The 24,712-nt window shown below is 43.5% G+C and overlaps 2 protein-coding genes and 1 long non-coding RNA gene across 3 annotated transcripts; all 3 read left to right on the top strand.

Annotated features, from left to right (window-relative positions):
* Nucleotides 1-588: 588 nt before the first annotated feature.
* On the top strand, nucleotides 589-6,865 carry LOC124015160 (zinc finger protein 11-like). The gene is made up of 2 exons (XM_046330154.1): nucleotides 589-1,126; nucleotides 4,088-6,865. The coding sequence occupies exons 1-2, from the start codon at nucleotides 910-912 to the stop codon at nucleotides 6,595-6,597; spliced, it is 2,727 nt and encodes a 908-aa protein (XP_046186110.1). The 5' UTR covers nucleotides 589-909; the 3' UTR covers nucleotides 6,598-6,865.
* Nucleotides 6,866-7,048: 183 nt separating this feature from the next.
* LOC124015351 lies at nucleotides 7,049-8,866 on the top strand. Its single transcript, XR_006835137.1, has 2 exons — nucleotides 7,049-8,377; nucleotides 8,430-8,866. It is a non-coding gene; the product is annotated as an uncharacterized LOC124015351 (long non-coding RNA).
* A 13,051-nt stretch (nucleotides 8,867-21,917) lies between these two features.
* On the top strand, nucleotides 21,918-23,074 carry LOC124015295 (putative protein FAM47C). The gene is made up of 2 exons (XM_046330445.1): nucleotides 21,918-22,166; nucleotides 22,527-23,074. Exons 1-2 carry the CDS (start codon nucleotides 22,137-22,139, stop codon nucleotides 23,046-23,048), a joined length of 552 nt encoding a protein of 183 aa, XP_046186401.1. The 5' UTR covers nucleotides 21,918-22,136; the 3' UTR covers nucleotides 23,049-23,074.
* The last annotated feature ends 1,638 nt before the right edge of the window (nucleotides 23,075-24,712 follow it).

Genomic DNA, 24,712 nt, shown 5'->3' with positions numbered 1-24,712 from the left:
GATAAAACTCAACCTTCTTTGCAAGAAAATTACACGTTTATCAAAACGTCACGCCGGGATAATTCTACACGAAACACAGACCTTATATGAAGTAGTTCTAAAATTGTGCACACAAAAATGAATGGTAAAAAAAACGTATGGAAACATTACTGGGTTTTACCGCTCGGTTTTGTGGGTATTATGACACGTCCACTGTGCCTGACTGCAGCGCTGCCCATGAGAACACAGCCTGTTGGCCACTAGAGGCCTCTATCATTCTCTATGAGCAAGAACTAGCAAGAATAAGGCCGTTGACCTCGGCGATGTCTCTTCAAAATAACAGTCCCTAAATTCATTTTGTAAAAAATAAATAAATATATATATATATAAAAAATAATGGTCGAAATTTGTAACATTTTATTACGGAATGTAGCAGACTTATACTTTTAACAATATCAAAAAATAAAATAGTTGATAGCCTTAATACCACAAATAATATTAAAAGTAATGATACTCGATAGTTATATATATAGTATATATGCTCATTTTTCAGAGTGGCTAATCAGTTTAAATCCAATCAAATATATGACCCAAACACAAATCACATATCTCTTAGAAATACTTTATTATTTATTTAAGTGGTATAAAAATATATATCGATAATTGTGCACATGTTCCATAATTTTCGCCCTAATTAATAATTTGCGAAGTATAAAGGATAGGACTCTTAGTCTGAAGGATTCCAAAAAAATCCGTGACCCAGAAGTACTTAGTTATTCTTGCTAGCTTCACAGCCGTTTCAGTACTATCAATTTTCAGACCGTACTTTACAGTCTTTGGTTACATGTTTTGAACAAGACTTGTGGGTTTTATCTATGTTTTTTATGGGAATTTTAAAAAAAGGGTCTGACATTTTAATCTGTCCCCAAAATGTCCAAACTACAGCTGTTGAATGTGTTTATCACCGAGCGTTTAACAACAGCAGCAGTGGAGATATTTGGTTCAGCAGAAAAGACATTAGCAGAGTACCAGGAGCGACTAACAACAGCGGCATTTGAGATATTTGTTGTGGTGGAAAAGACGATCGCAGAGGTTCAGGGAGAGAACGACCGTCTACGAGGGCTTCTTCTGGGTCATTTAGGAGCAGGTTTGTTACTGATTTAACCTTAAGGTTATTTAACATGTGTTTTCTGAATCACACTAGTTAGTGGCCAGCCCAATCTGTACCACTGCCATCATGTGCCCACTAGTGTCGCGTTCTTTATGACCTTTACGTTTTGGAACGTTCAGATAGAAATAGACCATGTAGAACTAACATGCCTCTGTGAGATGAAGAATAAGGAATCACGTCGGCTCTATTCCTTACATTTTTATCTGCACTGTTCGATAACGTTTGGCAAATGAACATTGCCCAGTTGTCGTATTAAATTGTGTCGTCATGTGAGTTAATTAAGCAACAAGGGTGTGGTATATGACCAATATACCAAGGCTGTTCTTATGCCCAATGCGGGGTGCCTGGACACAGCCCTTAGTTGTGGTTTATTGGAAGATTAATTCACCTTTCAGCAGGACAATAACCTAAAACGTAAGGCCAAATCTACAATGGAGAAGACAGTGAATGTTCTACAGTGCAGAGCTAGTTTACACTTAAATCTACTTAAATCTACAGCAAGACCTGAAAATGGTTGTCTTTGCAATGATCAACAACCAATTAGACAGAGCTTGGAGAATGTAGAAAGTAATCATGGGTAAATGCTGCACCTATCCAGGTGTAATAAAAGCTCTTGGAGAATGTAGAAAGTAATCATGGGTAAATGCTGCACCTATCCAGGTGTAATAAAAGCTCTTGGAGAATGTAGAAAGTAATCATGGGTAGAATATCCCAGAAATACTCACAGCTGTAATCACTACCAAAGGGGATTCTATAAAGTATTTAGTCAGGGGTGTGAATATGTTAATGAGATATTTCTGTATTTCATTTTCAATAAATCAGCAAACATTTCTAAAAACATGTTTGCACTTTGTCACTGTGGGGGTATTGTATGTCGATGGATGAGAGAAAAATATAAATTGTAATATCAAAAAGGTGAAATAAGTCGAGGGGTATGAACACTTTCTGAAGGCCCTGTAGATAGTCTGTGTGGTCAGTTCACTGTACATGTTTTGTAGGTTGTTCCAAATGAACTAACCCCATGCACATATAGTCAGATATAAATGTACGTAATTGTATCATGAAACTCATAGACATGGGGGAGAGGTCTGAATTTTTAACTTCGGATTTCCCTGTTCAAGCCCGAATATATCACCCTTGGACTAAAACGATGACTTACTGACTGACTTAAATCGTTGTGAAACATCACTGCTTTTGGCATCGTTTTTTAGCTGAAAGAGGTGGGTTTTCTCTGGTGTGGCCGTTATAATCTTAACTAACTGCAAAATAATGTATTCAGAAATCATACTAGTAACTACTAACTGGTAGTTAAAACGCATAGTTCACAACGATGGGCAATTTGCAATTATTGCTTAAAATGAGTCTTTAAAACATGTGTAATATTTTTCTGACGAGGTAAACACTATGTTACCAAGTCCTCCTGAGAATCTGCCTTTTCAATATACCAAGTCCTCCTGAGGATCTGCCTTTTCACTATACCAAGTCCTCCTGAGGATCTGCCTTTCACTATACCAAGTCCTCCTGAGGATCTGCCTTTTCACTATACCAAGTCCTCCTGAGGATCTGCCTTTTCACTATACCAAGTCCTCCTGAGGATCTGCCTTTTCACTATACCAAGTCCTGCTGAGGATCTGCCTTGCTAGGAAGTGACTGACAACACAGCTCTTAGCTCCCTCTGTCCTACAGGACAACATTTGTTTGTATTGCTCTTAAATATTTTGAATACTTTTTTTATCTTATTAACACTTTGTTCTAGCTAGCTATTTGTGTCGGTAGCTATGAAGTAAACACAAGAGATGAAATAAAACTTTTTTTTTTTTAATGCTTATTTCCATATTAATCAGTTCAGCTGTTTCCAGATCATGTATCCCATCTAACCATAATGTCTCAATAGCCCAGTCTTACATTATCGTGGCTAGAAGGGGTACCGATTATGTCAGTCGAAGTGATGTCAAACGGTACCACTAAATGACCACGGTACTTGCCTACGGAGCAGCAAGAGGAACTGCCCCTCCCTACCTCCAGGCTCTAAATCTACACCCGAGCACTCCGTTCTACCACCTCTGGTCTCTTGGCCCTCCCACCCCTACGGGAGGGCAGTTCCCTTTCAGCTCAGTTAAGCTCCTCTCTTTCCTGGCACCTCTGCTGTCCTGAAGCAAGGACAGCAGCGTCTCTAACCAGCTGGTAGCCACATCCCTTCTAGCCATAACCAGTTGGTAGCCACATCCCTTCTAGCCATAACCAGTTGGTAGCTACTCCCTTCTAGCCATAACCAGCTGGTAGCCACATCCCTTCTAGCCATAACCAGCTGGTAGCTACTCCCTTCTAGCCATAACCAGCTGGTAGCTACTCCCTTCTAGCCATAACCAGCTGGTAGCTACTCCCTTCTAGCCATAACCAGCTGGTAGCCACATCCCTTCTAGCCATAACCAGCTGGTAGCTACTCCCTTCTAGCCATAACCAGCTTAATGTTTAAATCTCTGTAAAATAACGTTTTAAATCTCCTGTTCCTCCCAACCTTGCTCAATACACTCACCGTCTCCCAAGATGGCCGCTTAATTATAAACCTGAACCTAGGTTGAAGATAACTGGATAGGACAACCTCGTATTCCAATGCAGAAGCTTTCGAAATGAAAGAGATTCATGGAACTAGCGCCGGTCTCTTTTTAGAATTCTTCCTCATTTATGCAAAAAATTATGGGATATTAGAATCCTCTTCTTGTCCTAACCTGGATATATTCCATCTATATTTGAATGCAGGTGGTTAAGAACTTCCTCTTATGTAACATTGTAAATATGAAGTAGCAAAATGGGGCTAGTAAATCACCTGCTGCAGTTATGTTGCATTAGTTCAGAGAATTCTGAATAGACTTCAATGTGAATATTTGTAATTGTTTCTTGGGTGCTAGCTACTTATTTCCTTTCCTCTCTCTCCAGATTCCCAGCAGCTAAATCTCCCCGAAGAGGAGGTTTCCCCTAAGCAACAGCAGCAGCATTGTGAGCAAGAGTGGAGCCCCAGTCCGGGGCAGGAGGACCCAGAGCCCACACAGATTACAGAGGAACAGAAGGAACTCAGGACCAGTCAGGAGGAAGAGCAGCTTCAAAGACTTGGGTCTGCTACTACAGAGGTTGTACAGTTGATATTTATTCCTCCCTGTGTGGAAAGTGACTGTGACCAGGACAGCAAGACGGACTCTCTACCCTCCAACACAACTGAACAGACCCAATCAGCATTGGATGACGAGGACTACAGAGCATCACAACTATCCAGTCACTCTCAACTCCTCTCTGCATTAAATCCACACTGTTCTGCAGCTCTGAGTGAAATCATTGTAAGTATTGATGAAGACGAGGGTGAAGAACTACCGTCAAGGTCAAAGAGAACACGGGAAAAGAAGAAACAAATCTCTCAAGTCTGCACTGAGGCCAAGACAACCAGTGAGATGAAAGCACCTTTAAAGTCTCACACAAAGAGGAGACCATGCAAGTGTCATGTGTGCAGTAAATGCTTTAAGACACCAGGCCCTTTAAAGGTACATTGGAGAATTCACACAGGGGAGAAATCACACCGCTGTCCTTTTTGTTGTCAACGATTTAAGTCATTAAACGTTCTACAACTACACCAGAAAGTTCACACTGGGGAGAAAGATAGATCACAGCAATGTCCTGTGTGCTGTAAGTCCTTTCATAGCACAGCTTCTTTAAAATATCATCAGCGAATTCACACAGGGGAGAAATCATTTAAGTGCCAAAAAGGTGGCAGATCAGTCAGACGCAAGTGCTACGTCAACAAGCATATGAGGACTACCCGCCCAGGTGCAAAGACATACAGCTGTCCTGTGTGCAGTAGAAGCAGTCTAAAGGAACACCGGATGCTTCATAGTGAGAAACCCAATCAGTCTTCTGTGTGCAGTACAGACTTTATTAACTCCTTACCCAATTATAAAGTACATCCGAGCACTCACACAGGAGAGAAATCGTTTAAGTGTCCCGTGTGCATTAAAAGCTTCGCAACTGCAAGTCTTTTAAAAATACACCAGATATATCACACAGGGGAGAAATCGCACAAGTGCAAAGAATGCGACAAATGCTTCTACAGCAAGGGGCATCTGGTCAGGCATATGATGACTCACACAGGGGAGAAATTCTGTAAGTGCTCTGTATGTAAAAAACGCTTTATATCATCGTCTGCTCTAAAAAAACACTGTGAAATCGAAGAGGATCCTTGTCATCATGAAGTTTGTGGCAAAAGCGTCATGTGGAAGGGAAGCTTGACGGAACACTTAAATACGCACACAGGGAAGAAATCACCTAAGCGCCTTGTATTTGAAAAAGGCCTCGCATCATCAAGTGTTCTAAAACGCGACCAACTGGACCACTGCGGAGAGAAACCAGAAGAGAATCAATCTGAGAGGGAGTCGTATCTCTGCAGCGACTGTGGCAAAAGCTTCCGAACCATCAGTTACCTGAGAGTGCATATGAAGACTCACAGAGAGAGAGAGGTGCATAAATGTCCTGTATGTGGAAAAGGCTTCACGTCATCTGCTTATTTCAAACTCCACCAGCGAATCCACACCGGAGAGAAACAACATCGGTGCAACGTTTGCAGCAAAAGCTTCACTCTGAGTGGACACCTGACGGAACACATGAGGACTCACACAGGGGAGAAATCATTTAAGTGTCCGGTATGTGGGAAAAGTTTTACATCTTCAAGTGTTCTAAAACGTCACCAGCAGAATCACTGTGGAAAAACTGCAAAAGAAAAGCAATCTGAGGAAACGTCGTATCTCTGCAGCGACTGTGGCAAAAGTTTCAGAACAATGAGTTACCTGAGAGTGCATATGAAGACTCACAGAGAGAGAGAGGTGCATAAATGTCCTGAATGTGGAAAAGGCTTCAGGTGGGCCTCTTCGCTAAAAATCCATCAGAGAATTCACACAGGAGAGAAACCTTTTCTGTGCACGGTTTGTAGCAAAAGCTTCACTTGGAAGGGAACCCTAATAGAACACATGAAGAATCACACAGGGGAGAAATCACATCAGTGCCACGTCTGCAGCAAAAGGTTTGTTTATAGCAGAAGCCTGTCTCGTCACATGATGTCTCACACAGGGGAGAAACCTTTTAAGTGTCTGGTATGTGGAATATGCTGTACAACATCAAGTCTTCTGAAATGCCACCAGCGAATTCACACCGGTGTGAAACCATATCTATGTAACGTTTGTAGCAAACAATTCACTTGGAAGGGAGGTCTGACACAACATATGAAAAGTCACACAGGTGAGAGACCATATAAGTGCCCTGTGTGTGAAAAGGGCTTTATAACGTCGGGCGATCTGACACGCCACACGCGTGTTCACACCGGAGAGAAACCATTTCGCTGCAATGATTGTAACAAATGCTTTAGTCAGATCAGTTCCCTTAAATCACACATGAAGAATATTCACTAGAGAGAGAGAGAGAGAGAGAGAGAGAGAGAGTGAGATAACAGTATAAAATGTGTCAGTCCCAAGGATGAAAGGTCCATTCTAGTTGATACCGGTAAGGGCACAATATATCATGTTTGAAAGGAATGACTGAACTTGTAGAACATTGTCTATAGCCTACACTGAGTGTACAAAACATTAAGAACACCTTCCTCATTGAGTTGCACCCCCCCCCCCCCCAGAACGAGCCTCAATTCATCGTAGCATGGACTCTACAAGGTGTCAAAAGCGTTCCACAGGGATGCTGGACCATGTTGACTTCAATGCTTCCCACAGTTGTCAAGATGTCCTTTTGGGTGGTGGACCATTCTTAATACACACGGGAAACTGTTGAGTGTGAACCCAGCAGCGTTGCAGTTCTTGAGACAAACCGGTGCGCCTGTCACCTACTACCATACCCTGTTCAAAGGCACTTATATAGTTTTTTCTTGCCCATTCACCGTCTTGAATGGCACACATACACAATCCATGTCTCAAGGCTTAAAACTCCTTCTTTAACCTGTCTCCTCCCCTTCATCTACACTGATTGAAGTTAGATTTGAGGATTCACCTTGCAGAAATCGTTCTGCCATTTCCTGGTTGCAAAAGAACTGTACGTTTATGACACTGTATAGTGTAGAGAATCATTTAACCATCTAAACCATTTCCACAACCAAAGATTTTTAATTTTACAGCTGTTTGAAGCTGGTGTATGAAACTTAAGAATGGAAAGCATAGAAATAGAACAGATCTACCTCTTCTTAGACTTGCTTTCAATGAGAATGACGGATCTTTAACTCACATTTCTATGTGAATTTGGTCACGTCCCCCCCCCCCCTCCAAAAAAAGTGACATCAAGGGATCATAGCGTCCGCCTGTTGTGGAAAGAACGGGTGTTTCCTAAACTTTTGTACATTCAGTGTATGTTGCTTATTTTTTAAGAGAGCCGTATGTGAATTGGTAAGCATCGGGAGTCCTTACTGATAAGAAGGAAACAGGATATTTGAACGACCTAGCTATTAGCTAAGGACAATGTTCATGGTTCACAAAATGTCTGACTAAAATGATTATATTATCATTTTGAAGCAACTTTTTTTTTTTTTTTTTACATGGCTGTTAGAGTAAGACCGTAGGGCCTGGTATTCATAAACCTCTCATGGTGGATTTACACCCGAGACTTTACTCCACAGTGTCACCAGTGGCTCTAGTGTTATTTTGTTTCCATCAAGGAGTGTGACACTAAAGTCTTGTGGTGAGCAGAATCAACAAACCCCTGTGTCATCAAGTTGCTTTGTGACTTATTATGTAGGTCTGTGCAGGTCCAGTGAGTAGTAGGTCTGTACAGGTCGATGAGTGAGTAGTAGGTCTGTACAGGTCGATGAGTGAGTGGTAGGTCTGTACAGGTCGATGAGTGAGTAGTAGGTCTGTACAGGTCGATGAGTGAGTAGTAGGTCTGTACAGGTCGATGAGTGAGTAGTAGGTCTGTACAGGTCGATGAGTGAGTAGTAGGTCTGTACAGGTCCAGTGAGTAGTAGGTCTGTACAGGTCCAGTGAGTAGTAGGTCTGTACAGGTCCAGTGAGTAGTAGGTCTGTACAGGTCCATGAGTAGTAGGTCTGTACAGGTCCGTGAGTAGTAGGTCTGTACAGGTCCGTGAGTAGTAGGTCTGTACAGGTCCGTGAGTAGTAGGTCTGTACAGGTCCAGTGAGTAGTAGGTCTGTACAGGTCCAGTGAGTAGTAGGTCTGTACAGGTCCAGTGAGTAGTAGGTCTGTACAGGTCCAGTGAGTAGTAGGTCTGTACAGGTCCAGTGAGTAGTAGGTCTGTACAGGTCCATGAGTGAGTACTCGTAAACAAAGGGAGTTATTATGTAGGTCTGTGGTTTCTCCACCTTTGTTGGCATAGATAAAGTCTATAAAAGGTAGATGTACTGTCTCACCTAAACCCATTCTTTCTCTCTCTGCTTTTAAAAAATAGGATTAACGGAACTGTCAACAGCTCACATTCATGGGCCACCGGTAACAACTCTTAACATGTATTCTAGCAGCTGAATTAGCTAATGTGTTTTATTTTTAATTTATTTTAAGTGTCCCACTAGGGCATTTCAGACTACCTTTTTTTAACTGAAGAATGTCTTCTTTTTTTTACGATTGTGTTTTGCTTTTCATTTATTGTTGTGTATAATGTTTAGTTTAATGTGTATATTGTATTTTGATGTGCATTGACTCACTGTCAAAATAAAGGTGAAATAAAAATAACTTGGAGGTTTGGTGGGGATTGCAGCCAGAATAGGGTGACGTGGGAGATTTTTTATTTTTTAACTTAGATATTTATGACGCAATTTAATGACCATGTTTGATCACAAAGAAGTACGCAGCGAGTCCGATTGCGAGTGACGATGTTGATTTTATTCAACGCTTTAGCCTTACGGCTGCTTTCGTCATGCCACATTCACACGCAGAATTATGAAACTAACATTCTGGACTTGCTAACTGGTTGGAACGCGGCATGTGTAGAACTACAACCAGTTAACAGCTAGGACATTTCCAGAGACCGACTAACCACGTGAACATTGCATTAGTTTTAGCAGAAGCACCTCTGGGAATAGTGTTTCAGCTTGAATTTCAATGGGTCACCAATGAAGGGGGTTCGATTCATTTCAACCGGGTGCCCGTGTATGTGTGTTTTGCACTTGCTGAAAGTTGATTGCGTTCCATTTGGATACGGTGTGGCAATACCAATGATTTGTTTACATGGCAGGTTAGGTGGATTAGAATGAGGTTAGGACAAGGATTACGGTTGAAGCCAAATTAATCCGATAATGTGGTTGTGGGCTCCGGAGGCATGCAGACACCAAATCAAGCTTCGTACCACATTTCCATGTACCTCTTAAATTTTGTAACAATGCGGAGGGCTCCGCATTGACATGATTGGTTGACGGTGTGTGAGGAGGGGGCGGGAGTTCCTGTATAAACAAAAACTCACGTCCCTCACAACAGCTCTGCGAAGCCAAAAAGTATGTTTGCTCTGACTTCTTCTGAGGCCGCATCACAGTAAATGCTGTATGGCCACTGCAGATGTTGGATTGACCAGGCAGAGCCTTTTAGGTTTACATACTGACCACACCGCTCGTGTCGCGTGCGTAAGCGTTTCAAAAATACACATGCATGTTATTCATTCATTGCAGCCACTGCTCGTGTCGCGTCAACGTAGCCAGGCGCTAAAATAGAACTTGGTTCTATTTGTGACGCGCTACAAATCCCCCTGCCTCTCCCATCTCCTCATTGGTTTTTAGGAGCATATTCCCACGTGGGTGATTGAAAGATGAACTGGGTTCCACACAAGTTTTCCCCGAAAAGTGTTCGCTTTTAATTGATGCTTTATCTGCCTTCCCGGTGGCAAAATACTATTAGAATGATTCACCTTCTGCTTTGTTGACAATATTACTGAGGCGCAGATTACTGTTCCGTTTGACCTTCTGCTTTGTTGACAGATTTACTGAGCGGCGCAGATTACTGTTCCGTTTGACCTTCTGCTTTGTTGACAGAATTACTGAGAGGCGCAGATTACTGTTCCGTTTGACCTTCTGCTTTGTTGACAGAATTACTGAGAGGCGCAGATTACTGTTCCGTTTGACCTTCTGCTTTGTTGACAGAATTACTGAGAGGCGCAGATTACTGTTCCGTTTGACCTTCTGCTTTGTTGACAGAATTACTGAGAGGCGCAGATTACTGTTCCGTTTGACCTTCTGCTTTGTTGACAGAATTACTGAGAGGCGCAGATTACTGTTCCGTTTGACCTTCTGCTTTGTTGACAGAATTACTGAGAGGCGCAGATTACTGTTCCGTTTGACCTTCTGCTTTGTTGACAGAATTACTGAGAGGCGCAGATTACTGTTCCGTTTGACCTTCTGCTTTGTTGACAGAATTACTGAGAGGCGCAGATTACTGTTCCGTTTGACCTTCTGCTTTGTTGACAGAATTACTGAGAGGCGCAGATTACTGTTCCGTTTGACCTTCTGCTTTGTTGACAGAATTACTGAGAGGCGCAGATTACTGTTCCGTTTGACCTTCTGCTTTGTTGACAGAATTACTGAGAGGCGCAGATTACTGTTCCGTTTGACCTTCTGCTTTGTTGACAGAATTACTGAGAGGCGCAGATTACTGTTCCGTTTGACCTTCTGCTTTGTTGACAGAATTACTGAGAGGCGCAGATTACTGTTCCGTTTGACCTTCTGCTTTGTTGACAGAATTACTGAGAGGCGCAGATTACTGTTCCGTTTGACCTTCTGCTTTGTTGACAGAATTACTGAGAGGCGCAGATTACTGTTCCGTTTGACCTTCTGCTTTGTTGACAGAATTACTGAGAGGCGCAGATTACTGTTCCGTTTGACCTTCTGCTTTGTTGACAGAATTACTGAGAGGCGCAGATTACTGTTTGACCTTCTGCTTTGATGAAAATTACGGGTTCAATTACTGTTCCGTTTGACCTTCTGCATAAAATAACTTACTGTCGCTTGATATCAATTGAATTCAAATTACTGTTCCGTGACCTTCTGCTTTGTTGAAAATTACTGAGAGCTAAGAAGGTGCTTTGCAAAAGGTGCTTTCCTTCTGCTTTGTTGAAAATTACTGGGCTAAGAAGTTCCGTGACCTTCTGCTTTGTTGAAGAATTACTGAGGCTAAGAACTGGTGCTTTCAAAAGGTGCTTTCAAAAGCTTTGTTGACAGAATTTCAAACTGTTCCGGTGCTTTGTTGACAAAAGGGCTAAGAAGGTGCTTTCAAAAGGTGCTTTCAAAAGGGCTAAGAAGGTGCTTTCAAAAGGTGCTTTCAAAAGGTGCTTTCAAAAGGCCTAAGAAGGTGCTTTCAAAAGGTGCTTTCAAAAGGTGCTTTCAAAAGGTGCTTTCAAAAGGGCTAAGAAGGTGCTTTCAAAAGGTGCTTTCAAAAGGGCTAAGAAGGTGCTTTCAAAAGGGCTAAGAAGGTGCTTTCAAAAGGGCTAAGAAGGTGCTTTCAAAAGGGCTAAGAAGGTGCTTTCAAAAGGGCTAAGGTGCTTTCAAAAGGGCTAAGAAGGTGCTTTCAAAAGGGCTAAGAAGGTGCTTTCAAAAGGGCTAAGAAGGTGCTTTCAAAAGGGCTAAGAAGGTGCTTTCAAAAGGGCTAAGAAGGTGCTTTCAAAAGGGCTAAGAGGGTGCTTTCAAAAGGGCTAAGAAGGTGCTTTCAAAAGGTGCTTTCAAAAGGGCTAAGAAGGTGCTTTCAAAAGGGCTAAGAAGGTGCTTTCAAAAGGGCTAAGAAGGTGCTTTCAAAAGGGCTAAGAAGGTGCTTTCAAAAGGGCTAAGAAGGTGCTTTCAAAAGGGCTAAGAAGGTGCTTTCAAAAGGGCTAAGAAGGTGCTTTCAAAAGGGCTAAAAAGGTGCTTTCAAAAGGGCTAAGAAGGTGCTTTCAAAAGGGCTAAAAGGTGCTTTCAAAAGGGCTAAGAAGGTGCTTTCAAAAGGGCTAAGAAGGTGCTTTCAAAAGGGCTAAGGTGCTTTCAGAAGGTGCTTTCAGAAGGTGCTTTCAGAAGGTGCTTTCAGAAGGTGCATTCAGAAGGTGCATTCAGAAGGTGCTTTCAGAAGGTGCATTCAGAAGGTGCTTTCAGAAGGTGCTTTCCACCACAATTACGTCCACCCTCACTGCCGCTTTTGTTCGCCAACCCGGAAGTAGATTTCCCTCGGTCCTCAGAAGACATTTTGAATGAGAAAGAAGTCACGCAGAAACATGAACGTTGAAGAGTGTTTTTAAAGTTTAATTTTTCCCTCCAAATGTACAAACTACAGCCACAGTTACTGTACTGTCTTTGCTACAGCTGTTTATCACCTAACGGCTAATATTTTGGCGACGGTGAATATATTTGGTTCAGTGGAAAAGACAGTGGTAGTTGTGTTGTGAAAACCTTTCACTATTTAGCTTTCACTAAATTGAGCTGAAAAACGGTACATTACTCTGAGCTTTTAACACAATGCTCTCCATCCAACCTCACTGAGCTCGAGCTGTTTTGCAAGGAGGAATGGGAAAAAAATGTCAGTCTCTCGACGTGCAAAACTGATAGAGACATAGCCCAAGCGACTTACAGCTGTAAACGCAGCAAAAAGTGGCGCTACAAAGTATTAACTTAAGGGGGCTGAATAATTTTGCACGCCCAATTTTTCCGTTTTTGATTTGTTAAAAAGTTTCAAATATCCAATAAATGTCGTTCCACTTCATGATTGTGTCCCACTTGTTGTTGATTCTTCACAAAAAAATAGTTTTATATCTTTATGTTTGAAGCCTGAAATGTGGCAAAAGGTCGCAAAGTTCAATGGGGCCGAATACTTTCGCAAGGCACTGTATACAGACACAAGTATGCTTTATTTAACTAGGCAAGTCAGTCCAGAACAAATTCTTATTCACAACGATGGCCTACCGGGGAACAGTGGGTTAACTGGTCTAGGAACAGTGGGTTAACTGGTCTAGGAACAGTGGGTTAACTGCCTTGTTCAGGGGCAGAGCGACAGATTTGTAACTTGTCAGCTCAGGGATTCGATCCAGCAACCTTTCGGTTACTAGACGTTCTAACCACTAGGATACCTGCTGGTTACTAGATGTTCTAACCACTAGGCTACCTGCTGGATACTAGTCTAACGCTCTAACCACTAGGATACCTGCTGGTTACTAGACGTTCTAACCACTAGGCTACCTGCTGGTTATTAGATGCTCTAACCACTAGGCTACCTGCTGGTTACTAGTCCAACACTCTAACCACTAGGCTACCTGCTGGTTACTAGTCCAACACTCTAACCACTAGGATACCTGCTGGTTACTAGTCCAACACTCTAACCACTAGGCTACCTGCTGGTTACTAGACGTTCTAACCACTAGGATACCTGCTGGTTACTAGATGCTCTAACCACTAGGATACCTGCTGGTTACTAGATGTTCTAACTACTAGGATACCTGCTGGTTACTAGTCCAACACTCTAACCACTAGGCTACCTGCTGGTTACTAGACGCTCTAACCACTAGGCTACCTGCTGGTTACTAGTCCAACACTCTAACCACTAGGCTACCTGCTGGTTACTAGACGCTCTAACCACTAGGATACCTGCTGGTTACTAGATGCTCTAACCACTAGGCTACCTGCTGGTTACTAGACGTTCTAACCACTAGGCTACCTGCTGGTTACTTTCGGTTACTAGACGTTCTAACCACTAGGATACCTGCTGGTTACTTTCGGTTACTAGACGTTCTAACCACTAGGATACCTGCTGGTTACTAGACTCTCTAACCACTAGGCCACCTGCTGGTTACTAGATGCTCTAACCACTAGGATACATGCTGGTTACTAGATGCTCTAACCACTAGGCTACCTGCTGGTTACTAGTCCAACACTCTAACCACTAGGCTACCTGCTGGTTACTAGACGCTCTAACCACTAGGCTACCTGCTGGTTACTAGTCCAACACTCTAACCACTAGGCTACCTGCTGGTTACTAGACGCTCTAACCACTAGGATACCTGCTGGTTACTAGACGCTCTAACCACTAGGCTACCTGCTGGTTACTAGACGTTCTAACCACTAGGCTACCTGCTGGTTACTTTCGGTTACTAGACGTTCTAACCACTAGGATACCTGCTGGTTACTTTCGGTTACTAGACATTCTAACCACTAGGATACCTGCTGGTTACTAGACTCTCTAACCACTAGGCCACCTGCTGGTTACTAGACATTCTAACCACTAGGATACCTGCTGTTACTAGACTCTCTAACCACTAGAATGTATGCACCTGACTGGTTAAAAGCTAAATGGATGATGCTCTAACCACTAGGCTACCTGCTGGTTACTAGTCCAACACTCTAACCACTAGGCTACCTGCTGGTTACTTTCGGTTACTAGACGTTCTAACCACTAGGATACCCGCTGGTTACTTTCGGTTACTAGACATTCTAACCACTAGGATACCTGCTGGTTACTTTCGGTTACTAGACGTTCTAACCACTAGGATACCTGCTGGTTACTAGATGCTCTAACCACTAGGATACCTGCTGGTTACTAGACTCTCTAACCACTAGGCTACCTGCTGGTTACTAGTCCAACACTCTAACCACAAGGCTACCTGCTGGTTACTAGTCCAACACTCTAACCACTAGGATACCTGCTGGTTACTAGTCCAACACTCTAACCACTAGGCTACCTGCTGGTTACTAGACTCTCTAACCACTAGGATACCTGCTGGTTACTAGACTCTTAACCACTAGTACCAACTGGTTACTAGACTCTAACCACTAGGATACCTGCTGGTTACTAGTCCAACACTCTAACCACTAGGATACCTGCTGGTTACTAGTCCAACACTCTAACCACTAGGATACCTGCTGGTTACTAGATGCTCTAACCACTAGGCTACCTGCTGGTTACTAACTCTCTAACCACTACCACTAGACTCTCTAACCACTAGCTACCTGCTGGTTACTAGACTCTAACCACTAGGCTACCTGCTGGTTACTAGACACTCTAACCACTAGGCTACCTGCTGGTTACTAGACACTCTAACCACTAGGATACCTGCTGGTTACTAGACTCTCTAACCACTAGGATACCTGCTGGTTACTAGACTCTCTAACCACTAGGATACCTGCTGGTTACTAGTCCAACACTCTAACCACTAGGCTACCTGCTGGTTACTAGTCCAACACTCTAACCACTAGGCTACCTGCTGGTTACTAGACACTCTAACCACTAGGCTACCTGCTGGTTACTAGTCCAACTCTCTAACCACTAGGATACCTGCTGGTTACTAGTCCAACACTCTAACCACTAGGCTACCTGCTGGTTACTAGTCCAACACTCTAACCACTAGGATACCTGCTGGTTACTAGACACTCTAACCACTAGGCTACCTGCTGGTTACTAGTCCAACTCTCTAACCACTAGGCTACCTGCTGGTTACTAGTCCAACTCTCTAACCACTAGGATACCTGCTGGTTACTAGTCCAACTCTCTAACCACTAGGATACCTGCTGGTTACTAGACACTCTAACCACTAGGCTACCTGCTGGTTACTAGACACTCTAACCACTAGGATACCTGCTGGTTACTAGACGCTCTAACCACTAGGCTACCTGCTGGTTACTAGACTCTCTAACCACTAGGATACCTGCTGGTTACTAGACTCTCTAACCACTAGGATACCTGCTGGTTACTAGACTCTCTAACCACTAGGATACCTGCTGGTTACTAGTCCAACACTAACCACTAGGCTACCTGCTGGTTACTAGACTCTCTAACCACTAGGATACCTGCTGGTTACTAGACTCTCTAACCACTAGGATACCTGCTGGTTACTAGACTCTCTAACCACTAGGATACCTGCTGGTTACTAGTCCAACACTCTAACCACTAGGATACCTGCTGGTTACTAGTCCAACACTCTAACCACTAGGATACCTGCTGGTTACTAGACTCTCTAACCACTAGGATACCTGCTGGTTACTAGACTCTCTAACCACTAGGCTACCTGCTGGTTACTAGACTCTCTAACCACTAGGCTACCTGCTGGTTACTAGACTCTCTAACCACTAGGATACCTGCTGGTTACTAGACTCTCTAACCACTAGGCTACCTGCTGGTTACTAGACTCTCTAACCACTAGGCTACCTGCTGGTTACTAGACACTCTAACCACTAGGCTACCTGCTGGTTACTAGACGCTCTAACCACTAGGATACCTGCTGGTTACTAGTCCAACACTCTAACCACTAGGATACCTGCTGGTTACTAGACACTCTAACCACTAGGATACCTGCTGGTTACTAGACTCTCTAACCACTAGGCTACCTGCTGGTTACTAGACACTCTAACCACTAGGCTACCTGCTGGTTACTAGACTCTCTAACCACTAGGCTACCTGCTGGTTACTAGACACTCTAACCACTAGGCTACCTGCTGGTTACTAGACTCTCTAACCACTAGGATACCTGCTGGTTACTAGACACTCTAACCACTAGGATACCTGCTGGTTACTAGACACTCTAACCACTAGGATACCTGCTGGTTACTAGACTCTCTAACCACTAGGATACCTGCTGGTTACTAGACACTCTAACCACTAGGCTACCTGCTGGTTACTAGACACTCTAACCACTAGGATACCTGCTGGTTACTAGACACTCTAACCACTAGGATACCTGCTGGTTACTAGACTCTCTAACCACTAGGATACCTGCTGGTTACTAGACACTCTAACCACTAGGATACCTGCTGGTTACTAGACACTCTAACCACTAGGATACCTGCTGGTTACTAGACTCTCTAACCACTAGGATACCTGCTGGTTACTAGACTCTCTAACCACTAGACCTGCTGGTTACTAGACTAACCACTAGGATACCTGCTGGTTACTAGACTCTCTAACCACTAGGATACCTGCTGGTTACTAGACTCTCTAACCACTAGGATACCTGCTGGTTACTAGACACTCTAACCACTAGGATACCTGCTGGTTACTAGACTCTCTAACCACTAGGATACCTGCTGGTTACTAGACTCTCTAACCACTAGGATACCTGCTGGTTACTAGACTCTCTAACCACTAGGATACCTGCTGGTTACTAGACTCTCTAACCACTAGGATACCTGCTGGTTACTAGACTCTCTAACCACTAGGATACCTGCTGGTTACTAGACTCTCTAACCACTAGGATACCTGCTGGTTACTAGACTCTCTAACCACTAGGATACCTGCTGGTTACTAGACTCTCTAACCACTAGGATACCTGCTGGTTACTAGACTCTCTAACCACTAGGATACCTGCTGGTTACTAGACTCTCTAACCACTAGGATACCTGCTGGTTACTAGACTCTCTAACCACTAGGATACCTGCTGGTTACTAGACTCTCTAACCACTAGGATACCTGCTGGTTACTAGACTCTCTAACCACTAGGATACCTGCTGGTTACTAGACTCTCTAACCACTAGGATACCTGCTGGTTACTAGACTCTCTAACCACTAGGATACCTGCTGGTTACTAGACTCTCTAACCACTAGGATACCTGCTGGTTACTAGACTCTCTAACCACTAGGATACCTGCTGGTTACTAGACTCTCTAACCACTAGGATACCTGCTGGTTACTAGACTCTCTAACCACTAGGATACCTGCTGGGATAACCACTAGGCTACCTGCTGGTTACTAGACTCTCTAACCACTAGGATACCTGCTGGTTACTAGACTCTCTAACCACTAGGATACCTGCTGGTTACTAGACTCTCTAACCACTAGGATACCTGCTGGTTACTAGACTCTCTAACCACTAGGATACCTGCTGGTTACTAGACTCTCTAACCACTAGGATACCTGCTGGTTACTAGACTCTCTAACCACTAGGATACCTGCTGGTTACTAGACTAACCACTAGACTGCTCTAACCACTAGGATACCTGCTGGTTACTAGACTCTCTAACCACTAGGATACCTGCTGGTTACTAGACTCTCTAACCACTAGGATACCTGCTGGTTACTAGACTCTCTAACCACTAGGATACCTGCTGGTTACTAGACTCTCTAACCACTAGGATACCTGCTGGTTACTAGACTCTCTAACCACTAGGATACCTGCTGGTTACTAGACTCTCTAACCACTAGGATACCTGCTGGTTACTAGACTCTCTAACCACTAGGATACCTGCTGGTTACTAGACTCTCTAACCACTAGGATACCTGCTGGTTACTAGACTCTCTAACCACTAGGATACCTGCTGGTTACTAGACTCTCTAACCACTAGGATACCTGCTGGTTACTAGACTCTCTAACCACTAGGATACCTGCTGGTTACTAGACTCTCTAACCACTAGGATACCTGCTGGTTACTAGACTCTCTAACCACTAGGATACCTGCTGGTTACTAGACTCTCTAACCACTAGGATACCTGCTGGTTACTAGACTCTCTAACCACTAGGATACCTGCTGGTTACTAGACTCTCTAACCACTAGGATACCTGCTGGTTACTAGACTCTCTAACCACTAGGATACCTGCTGGTTACTAGACTCTCTAACCACTAGGATACCTGCTGGTTACTAGACTCTCTAACCACTAGGATACCTGCTGGTTACTAGACTCTCTAACCACTAGGATACCTGCTGGTTACTAGACTCTCTAACCACTAGGATACCTGCTGGTTACTAGACTCTCTAACCACTAGGATACCTGCTGGTTAGGGCTACCTGCTGGTTACTAGACTCTCTAACCACTAGGATACCTGCTGGTTACTAGACTCTCTAACCACTAGGCTACCTGCTGGTTACTAGACTCTCTAACCACTAGGATACCTGCTGGTTACTAGACTCTCTAACCACTAGGATACCTGCTGGTTACTAGACTCTCTAACCACTAGGATACCTGCTGGTTACTAGACTCTCTAACCACTAGGATACCTGCTGGTTACTAGACTCTCTAACCACTAGGATACCTGCTGGTTACTAGACTCTCTAACCACTAGGATACCTGCTGGTTACTAGACTCTCTAACCACTAGGATACCTGCTGGTTACTAGACTCTCTAACCACTAGGATACCTGCTGGTTACTAGACTCTCTAACCACTAGGATACCTGCTGGTTACTAGACTCTCTAACCACTAGGCTACCTGCTGGTTACTAGACTCTCTAACCACTAGGATACCTGCTGGTTACTAGACTCTCTAACCACTAGGATACCTGCTGGTTACTAGACTCTCTAACCACTAGGATACCTGCTGGTTACTAGACTCTCTAACCACTAGGATACCTGCTGGTTACTAGACTCTCTAACCACTAGGATACCTGCTGGTTACTAGACTCTCTAACCACTAGGATACCTGCTGGTTACTAGACTCTCTAACCACTAGGATACCTGCTGGTTACTAGACTCTCTAACCACTAGGATACTCTGCTGGTTACTAGACTCTCTAACCACTAGGATACCTGCTGGTTACTAGACTCTCTAACCACTAGGATACCTGCTGGTTACTAGACTCTCTAACCACTAGGATACCTGCTGGTTACTAGACTCTCTAACCACTAGGATACCTGCTGGTTACTAGACTCTCTAACCACTAGGCTACCTGCTGGTTACTAGACTCTCTAACCACTAGGATACCTGCTGGTTACTAGACTCTCTAACCACTAGGATACCTGCTGGTTACTAGACTCTCTAACCACTAGGATACCTGCTGGTTACTAGACTCTCTAACCACTAGGATACCTGCTGGTTACTAGACTCTCTAACCACTAGGCTACCTGCTGGTTACTAGACTCTCTAACCACTAGGATACCTGCTGGTTACTAGACTCTCTAACCACTAGGCTACCTGCTGGTTACTAGACTCTCTAACCACTAGGATACCTGCTGGTTACTAGACTCTAACCACTAGGATACCTCTGGTTACTAACCACTAGGATACCTGCTGGTTACTAGACTCTCTAACCACTAGGATACCTGCTGGTTACTAGACTCTCTAACCACTAGGATACCTGCTGGTTACTAGACTCTCTAACCACTAGGATACCTGCTGGTTACTAGACTCTCTAACCACTAGGATACCTGCTGGTTACTAGACTCTCTAACCACTAGGATACCTGACTGGTACCTGCTGGTTACTAGACTCTCTAACCACTAGGATACCTGCTGGTTACTAGACTCTCTAACCACTAGGATACCTGCTGGTTACTAGACTCTCTAACCACTAGGATACCTGCTGGTTACTAGACTCTCTAACCACTAGGATACCTGCTGGTTACTAGACTCTCTAACCACTAGGCTACCTGCTGGTTACTAGACTCTCTAACCACTAGGCTACCTGCTGGTTACTAGACTCTCTAACCACTAGGATACCTGCTGGTTACTAGACTCTCTAACCACTAGGATACCTGCTGGTTACTAGACTCTCTAACCACTAGACTCTCTAACCACTAGATACCTGCTGGTTACTAGACGCTCTAACCACTAGGATACCTGCTGGTTACTAGACTCTCTAACCACTAGGCTACCTGCTGGTTACTAGACTCTCTAACCACTAGGCTACCTGCTGGTTACTAGACTCTCTAACCACTAGGATACCTGCTGGTTACTAGACTCTCTAACCACTAGGATACCTGCAGACCCAAACATACTGATGATGCTTCCTATATCCAAGTGTTTGTTTTTTCCTCAGAGAAATACTTTTTCTAACCTCATCAGACTGGTTAAACAAACTGGTAAAATAGACTATAAACACAGCTAATATAGACTATAAACACAGCTAATATAGACTCAATAGACTGGTAAAATAGACTATAAACACAGCTAATATAGACTCAATAGACCTGTAAAAAATAGACTCAAAAGACTGGCAATATATTTGGCCAATGTGAATGTAATTTGAATCAATCCACTAGACAGTAAATAATTTCTAAAATAATCCTTCATTCTCTGAATCTAGAATTATCCCCCACAAGTCATTTTTCCAAAAGAGGATAAAACACCCAAAACAAAAGCATTAATCTGTCTTCATGTACCTTTTTGAGTTCCTTCTCAGAACATGTGTTACTAGATGGTTCTTACGTGTTTTATTCCCTATGCAAATATTGGTGCAAACACTACGCATGTCTGGTCCTGGGTCTGTGAAAAGCCCAGTCCACAACAGATCACCTGATTTTAAAATCTAGACACATATTAACTGGACTGGTTCAGTTGTTGTTAAGATTTTTAAAACTGTAGCCGAACAAGGCCTTATACGGACAATGGGACCAAAATCTGCGACTGACCTAGATAGTAGAATCTTCACGTTCAATCATCAAAACAGATTTTTTTTAAATCTCCGCTAAAAACCGCTTGAATTGAGAGAAGTCTAGATCTTCTCAAATGGTCACGAGCATGATCTGCAACGAGACCAAAGAGTTGCGTTACAATTTTAGAACTGTTGCCAAGCAATTGACCAACATAGTTGACTTTATTTTCAGCGATCGTTGGCAATGCGTGCGTGATCTGCAATGAGACGTGCATGACCGTGGCTTTGGAGAAGGCCTCCGTCGTGGTTCTCCATCTGTCCTGCAGCCTCTAATGTCTACCCCTGTCTTCAGGACCATGGGTCTCGGCGACTGCGGAACCAAGCTGGAGGTCTGGGCCGGGTCTCATAACCATTTATTCAGAATATAACTTTTCTCTCTCTCTCTTTTTTATTTTTAATCGGGGGGGGGGTGGAGGACCATGACAGTTATGATTCTACAGGTACGATCTCTGACGCAAACTCTTCAAAATGTGCTGTTTTTCAGGAAGGGAAGGGGACAAACTGATCTTCAGAAACGAGATTACGTTCTTTTTGACGACTCCGGTGCTGTGATCAACAGGAGGCACTGGGTGGAGCTTGAGTTGTGCTGTGTCTAAACCCCCAAAAGAAGGGCAACGTGAACCTGGAATTCCTGTCCCACCAGATTCCAAGAGAAATGCTTTAGGAAGGTCACCTACCAGTTTGAAATCTTCCACAACAGTTATTTCATCAGGATGGTGGATCCAGCCAGTTACCCAGTGGAGGTGTGTATGTAACAGAGGTAGTTCAGTGAACTAGGCTCTCAAATAATGACTTACCTGACGTTACACATCCAAAGTGAATGCCTAGCGTTTCAGCTTACTGGGCTAACAGTCTTGAGTCGTGCTGATGACCCAGCTTCAAGTAGACAGATATTGCGCCATGCAGTTAGCCAATGAATTACTGCCCATTTTACTTCTCAAGAGGAGTAAAGCTGATGTACAGACAAACAACCGTAGTCGGCACACATTTAGGATCAGTTGACTCTCCCCAAACCCTAACCGTAATAATTCAAGGCCGGGAATGAATCTGATTTTTAGAACCGTGTCCAGGGAAATAACGTAATTCTTCTTTTGTGGTTCCAGGTGGATCTGGTCCACAACCTCACGTCCGCAACCTCACGTCCGCAACCTCCGTCCACAACCTCCGTCCACAACCTCCGTCCACAACCTCCGTCCACAACCTCCGTCCACAACCTCCGTCCACAACCTCCGTCCATAACCTCACGTCCACAACCTCACGTCCACAACCTCCGTCCACAACCTCCGTCCACAACCTCCGTCCACAACCTCCGTCCACAACCTCACGTCCACAACCTCTGTCCACAACCTCCGTCCACAACCTCACGTCCACAACCTCCGTCCACAACCTCACGTCCACAACCTCCGTCCACAACACTGAGATGTTTGTGGAGACCTGCAAGACCATGTCCTCAGACAACCCGAATGATCCTGACCACTACAGCATCATCCAAAATGGGTCAGGGACAACAACAACAACAACAAACTTTGGTTCCTTGTTGTATACGTTCATTAAATACTTTACTGCAGCGCTCCTACCGGTTAAAACACTATATACAGGGGCCTCCCGGGTGGCGCAGTGGTTAAGGGCTGTGCCACCAGAGACTCTGGGTTCGCGCACAGGCTCTGTCGTAACCGGCCGTGACCGGGAGGTCCTTGGGGCGACGCAACAATTGGCCTAGCGTCGTCCCGGGTTAGGGAGGGTTTGGCCGGTACGGTAGAGATATCCTGATCTCATTGCGCACCAGCGACTCCTGTGGCGGGCCGGGCGCAGTGCACGCTGACACACAGCTGGCTTTCAGGTTGGACGCGCGCTGTGTTAAAGAAGCAGGGCGGCTTTGGTTGGGTTGTGTATCGGAGGACGCATGACTTTCGACCTTCGTCTCATTGTAGCGATGAGACAAGATAGTAGCAACTAACAATTGGATACCACGAAATTGGGGAGAAAAGGGGGGTACATTTAAAAATAAAAAAATGACACTATATACAATACTTTATATACCACAGCATATACACTATATACAATACTTTATATACCACAGCATATACACTATATACAATACTTTATATACCACAGCATATACACTATATACAATACTTTATATACCACAGCATATACACTATATACAATACTTTATATACCACAGCATATACACTATATACAATACTTTATATACCACAGCATATACACTATATACAATACTTTATATACCACAGCATATACACTATATACAATACTTTATATACCACAGCATATACACTATATACAATACTTTATATACCACAGCATATACACTATGTACAATACTTTATATACCACAGCATATACACTATGTACAATACTTTATATACCACAGCATATACACTATGTACAATACTTTATATACCACAGCATATACACTATGTACAATACTTTATATACCACAGCATATACACTATGTACAATACTTTATATACCACAGCATATACATATACACTTTATATACCACAGTATATACACTATACTTTATATACCACAGCATATACACTATATACAATACTTTATATACCACAGCATATACACTATGTACAATACTTTATATACCACAGCATATACACTATATACAATACTTTATATACCACAGCATATACACTATATACAATACTTTATATACCACAGCATATACACTATATACAATACTTTATATACCACAGCATATACACTATATACAATACTTTATATACCACAGCATATACACTATATACAATACTTTATATACCACAGTAGTTGTGCTAATCCCTTTCGTAAGACCGTTTTGGAACGACTAATTTGACCCTATTTTCTTTCACAAGGAGGACGAAACGGGTTGAGATCCCTCATCCCAGTTCCATTTTGCAACAGAAGCTTTTTCAAGTTCATTGGGATCCATGACCAGGTGGGTTATTGTATTGGGATCCATGACCAGGTGGGTTATTGTATTGGGATCCATGACCAGGTGGGTTATTGGGATCCATGACCAGGTGGGTTATTGGGATCCATGACCAGGTGGGTTATTGGGATCCATGACCAGGTGGGTTATTGGGATCCATGACCAGGTGGGTTATTGGGATCCATGACCAGGTGGGTTATTGGGATCCATGACCAGGTGGGTTATTGGGATCCATGACCAGGTGGGTTATTGGGATCCATGACCAGGTGGGTTATTGGGATCCATGACCAGGTGGGTTATTGGGATCCATGACCAGGTGGGTTATTGGGCACCTGCTTGGTT

Source organism: Oncorhynchus gorbuscha, linkage group LG02 (genome assembly GCF_021184085.1).
Source record: "Oncorhynchus gorbuscha isolate QuinsamMale2020 ecotype Even-year linkage group LG02, OgorEven_v1.0, whole genome shotgun sequence".
In the NCBI taxonomy this organism is placed as follows: Eukaryota; Metazoa; Chordata; class Actinopteri; order Salmoniformes; family Salmonidae; genus Oncorhynchus; species Oncorhynchus gorbuscha.
Note: the sequence above shows the minus strand (reverse complement) of the source record. Positions and strands in the feature narration are given on the sequence as shown.

What these genes read in the sequence shown, in the direction of transcription:
- LOC124015295 (XM_046330445.1), top strand. Translation starts at nt 22,137, where the DNA reads ATGGTGGATCCAGCCAGTTACCCAGTGGAG. An exon ending in CAGCCAGTTACCCAGTGGAG is followed by an intron (nt 22,167 to 22,526) that starts GTGTGTATGTAA and finishes TTGTGGTTCCAG; the next exon opens with GTGGATCTGGTCCACAACCT.
- LOC124015160 (XM_046330154.1), top strand. Translation starts at nt 910, where the DNA reads ATGTCCAAACTACAGCTGTTGAATGTGTTTATCACCGAGCGTTTAACA. An exon ending in TCTGGGTCATTTAGGAGCAG is followed by an intron (nt 1,127 to 4,087) that starts GTTTGTTACTGA and finishes CTCTCTCTCCAG; the next exon opens with ATTCCCAGCAGCTAAATCTC.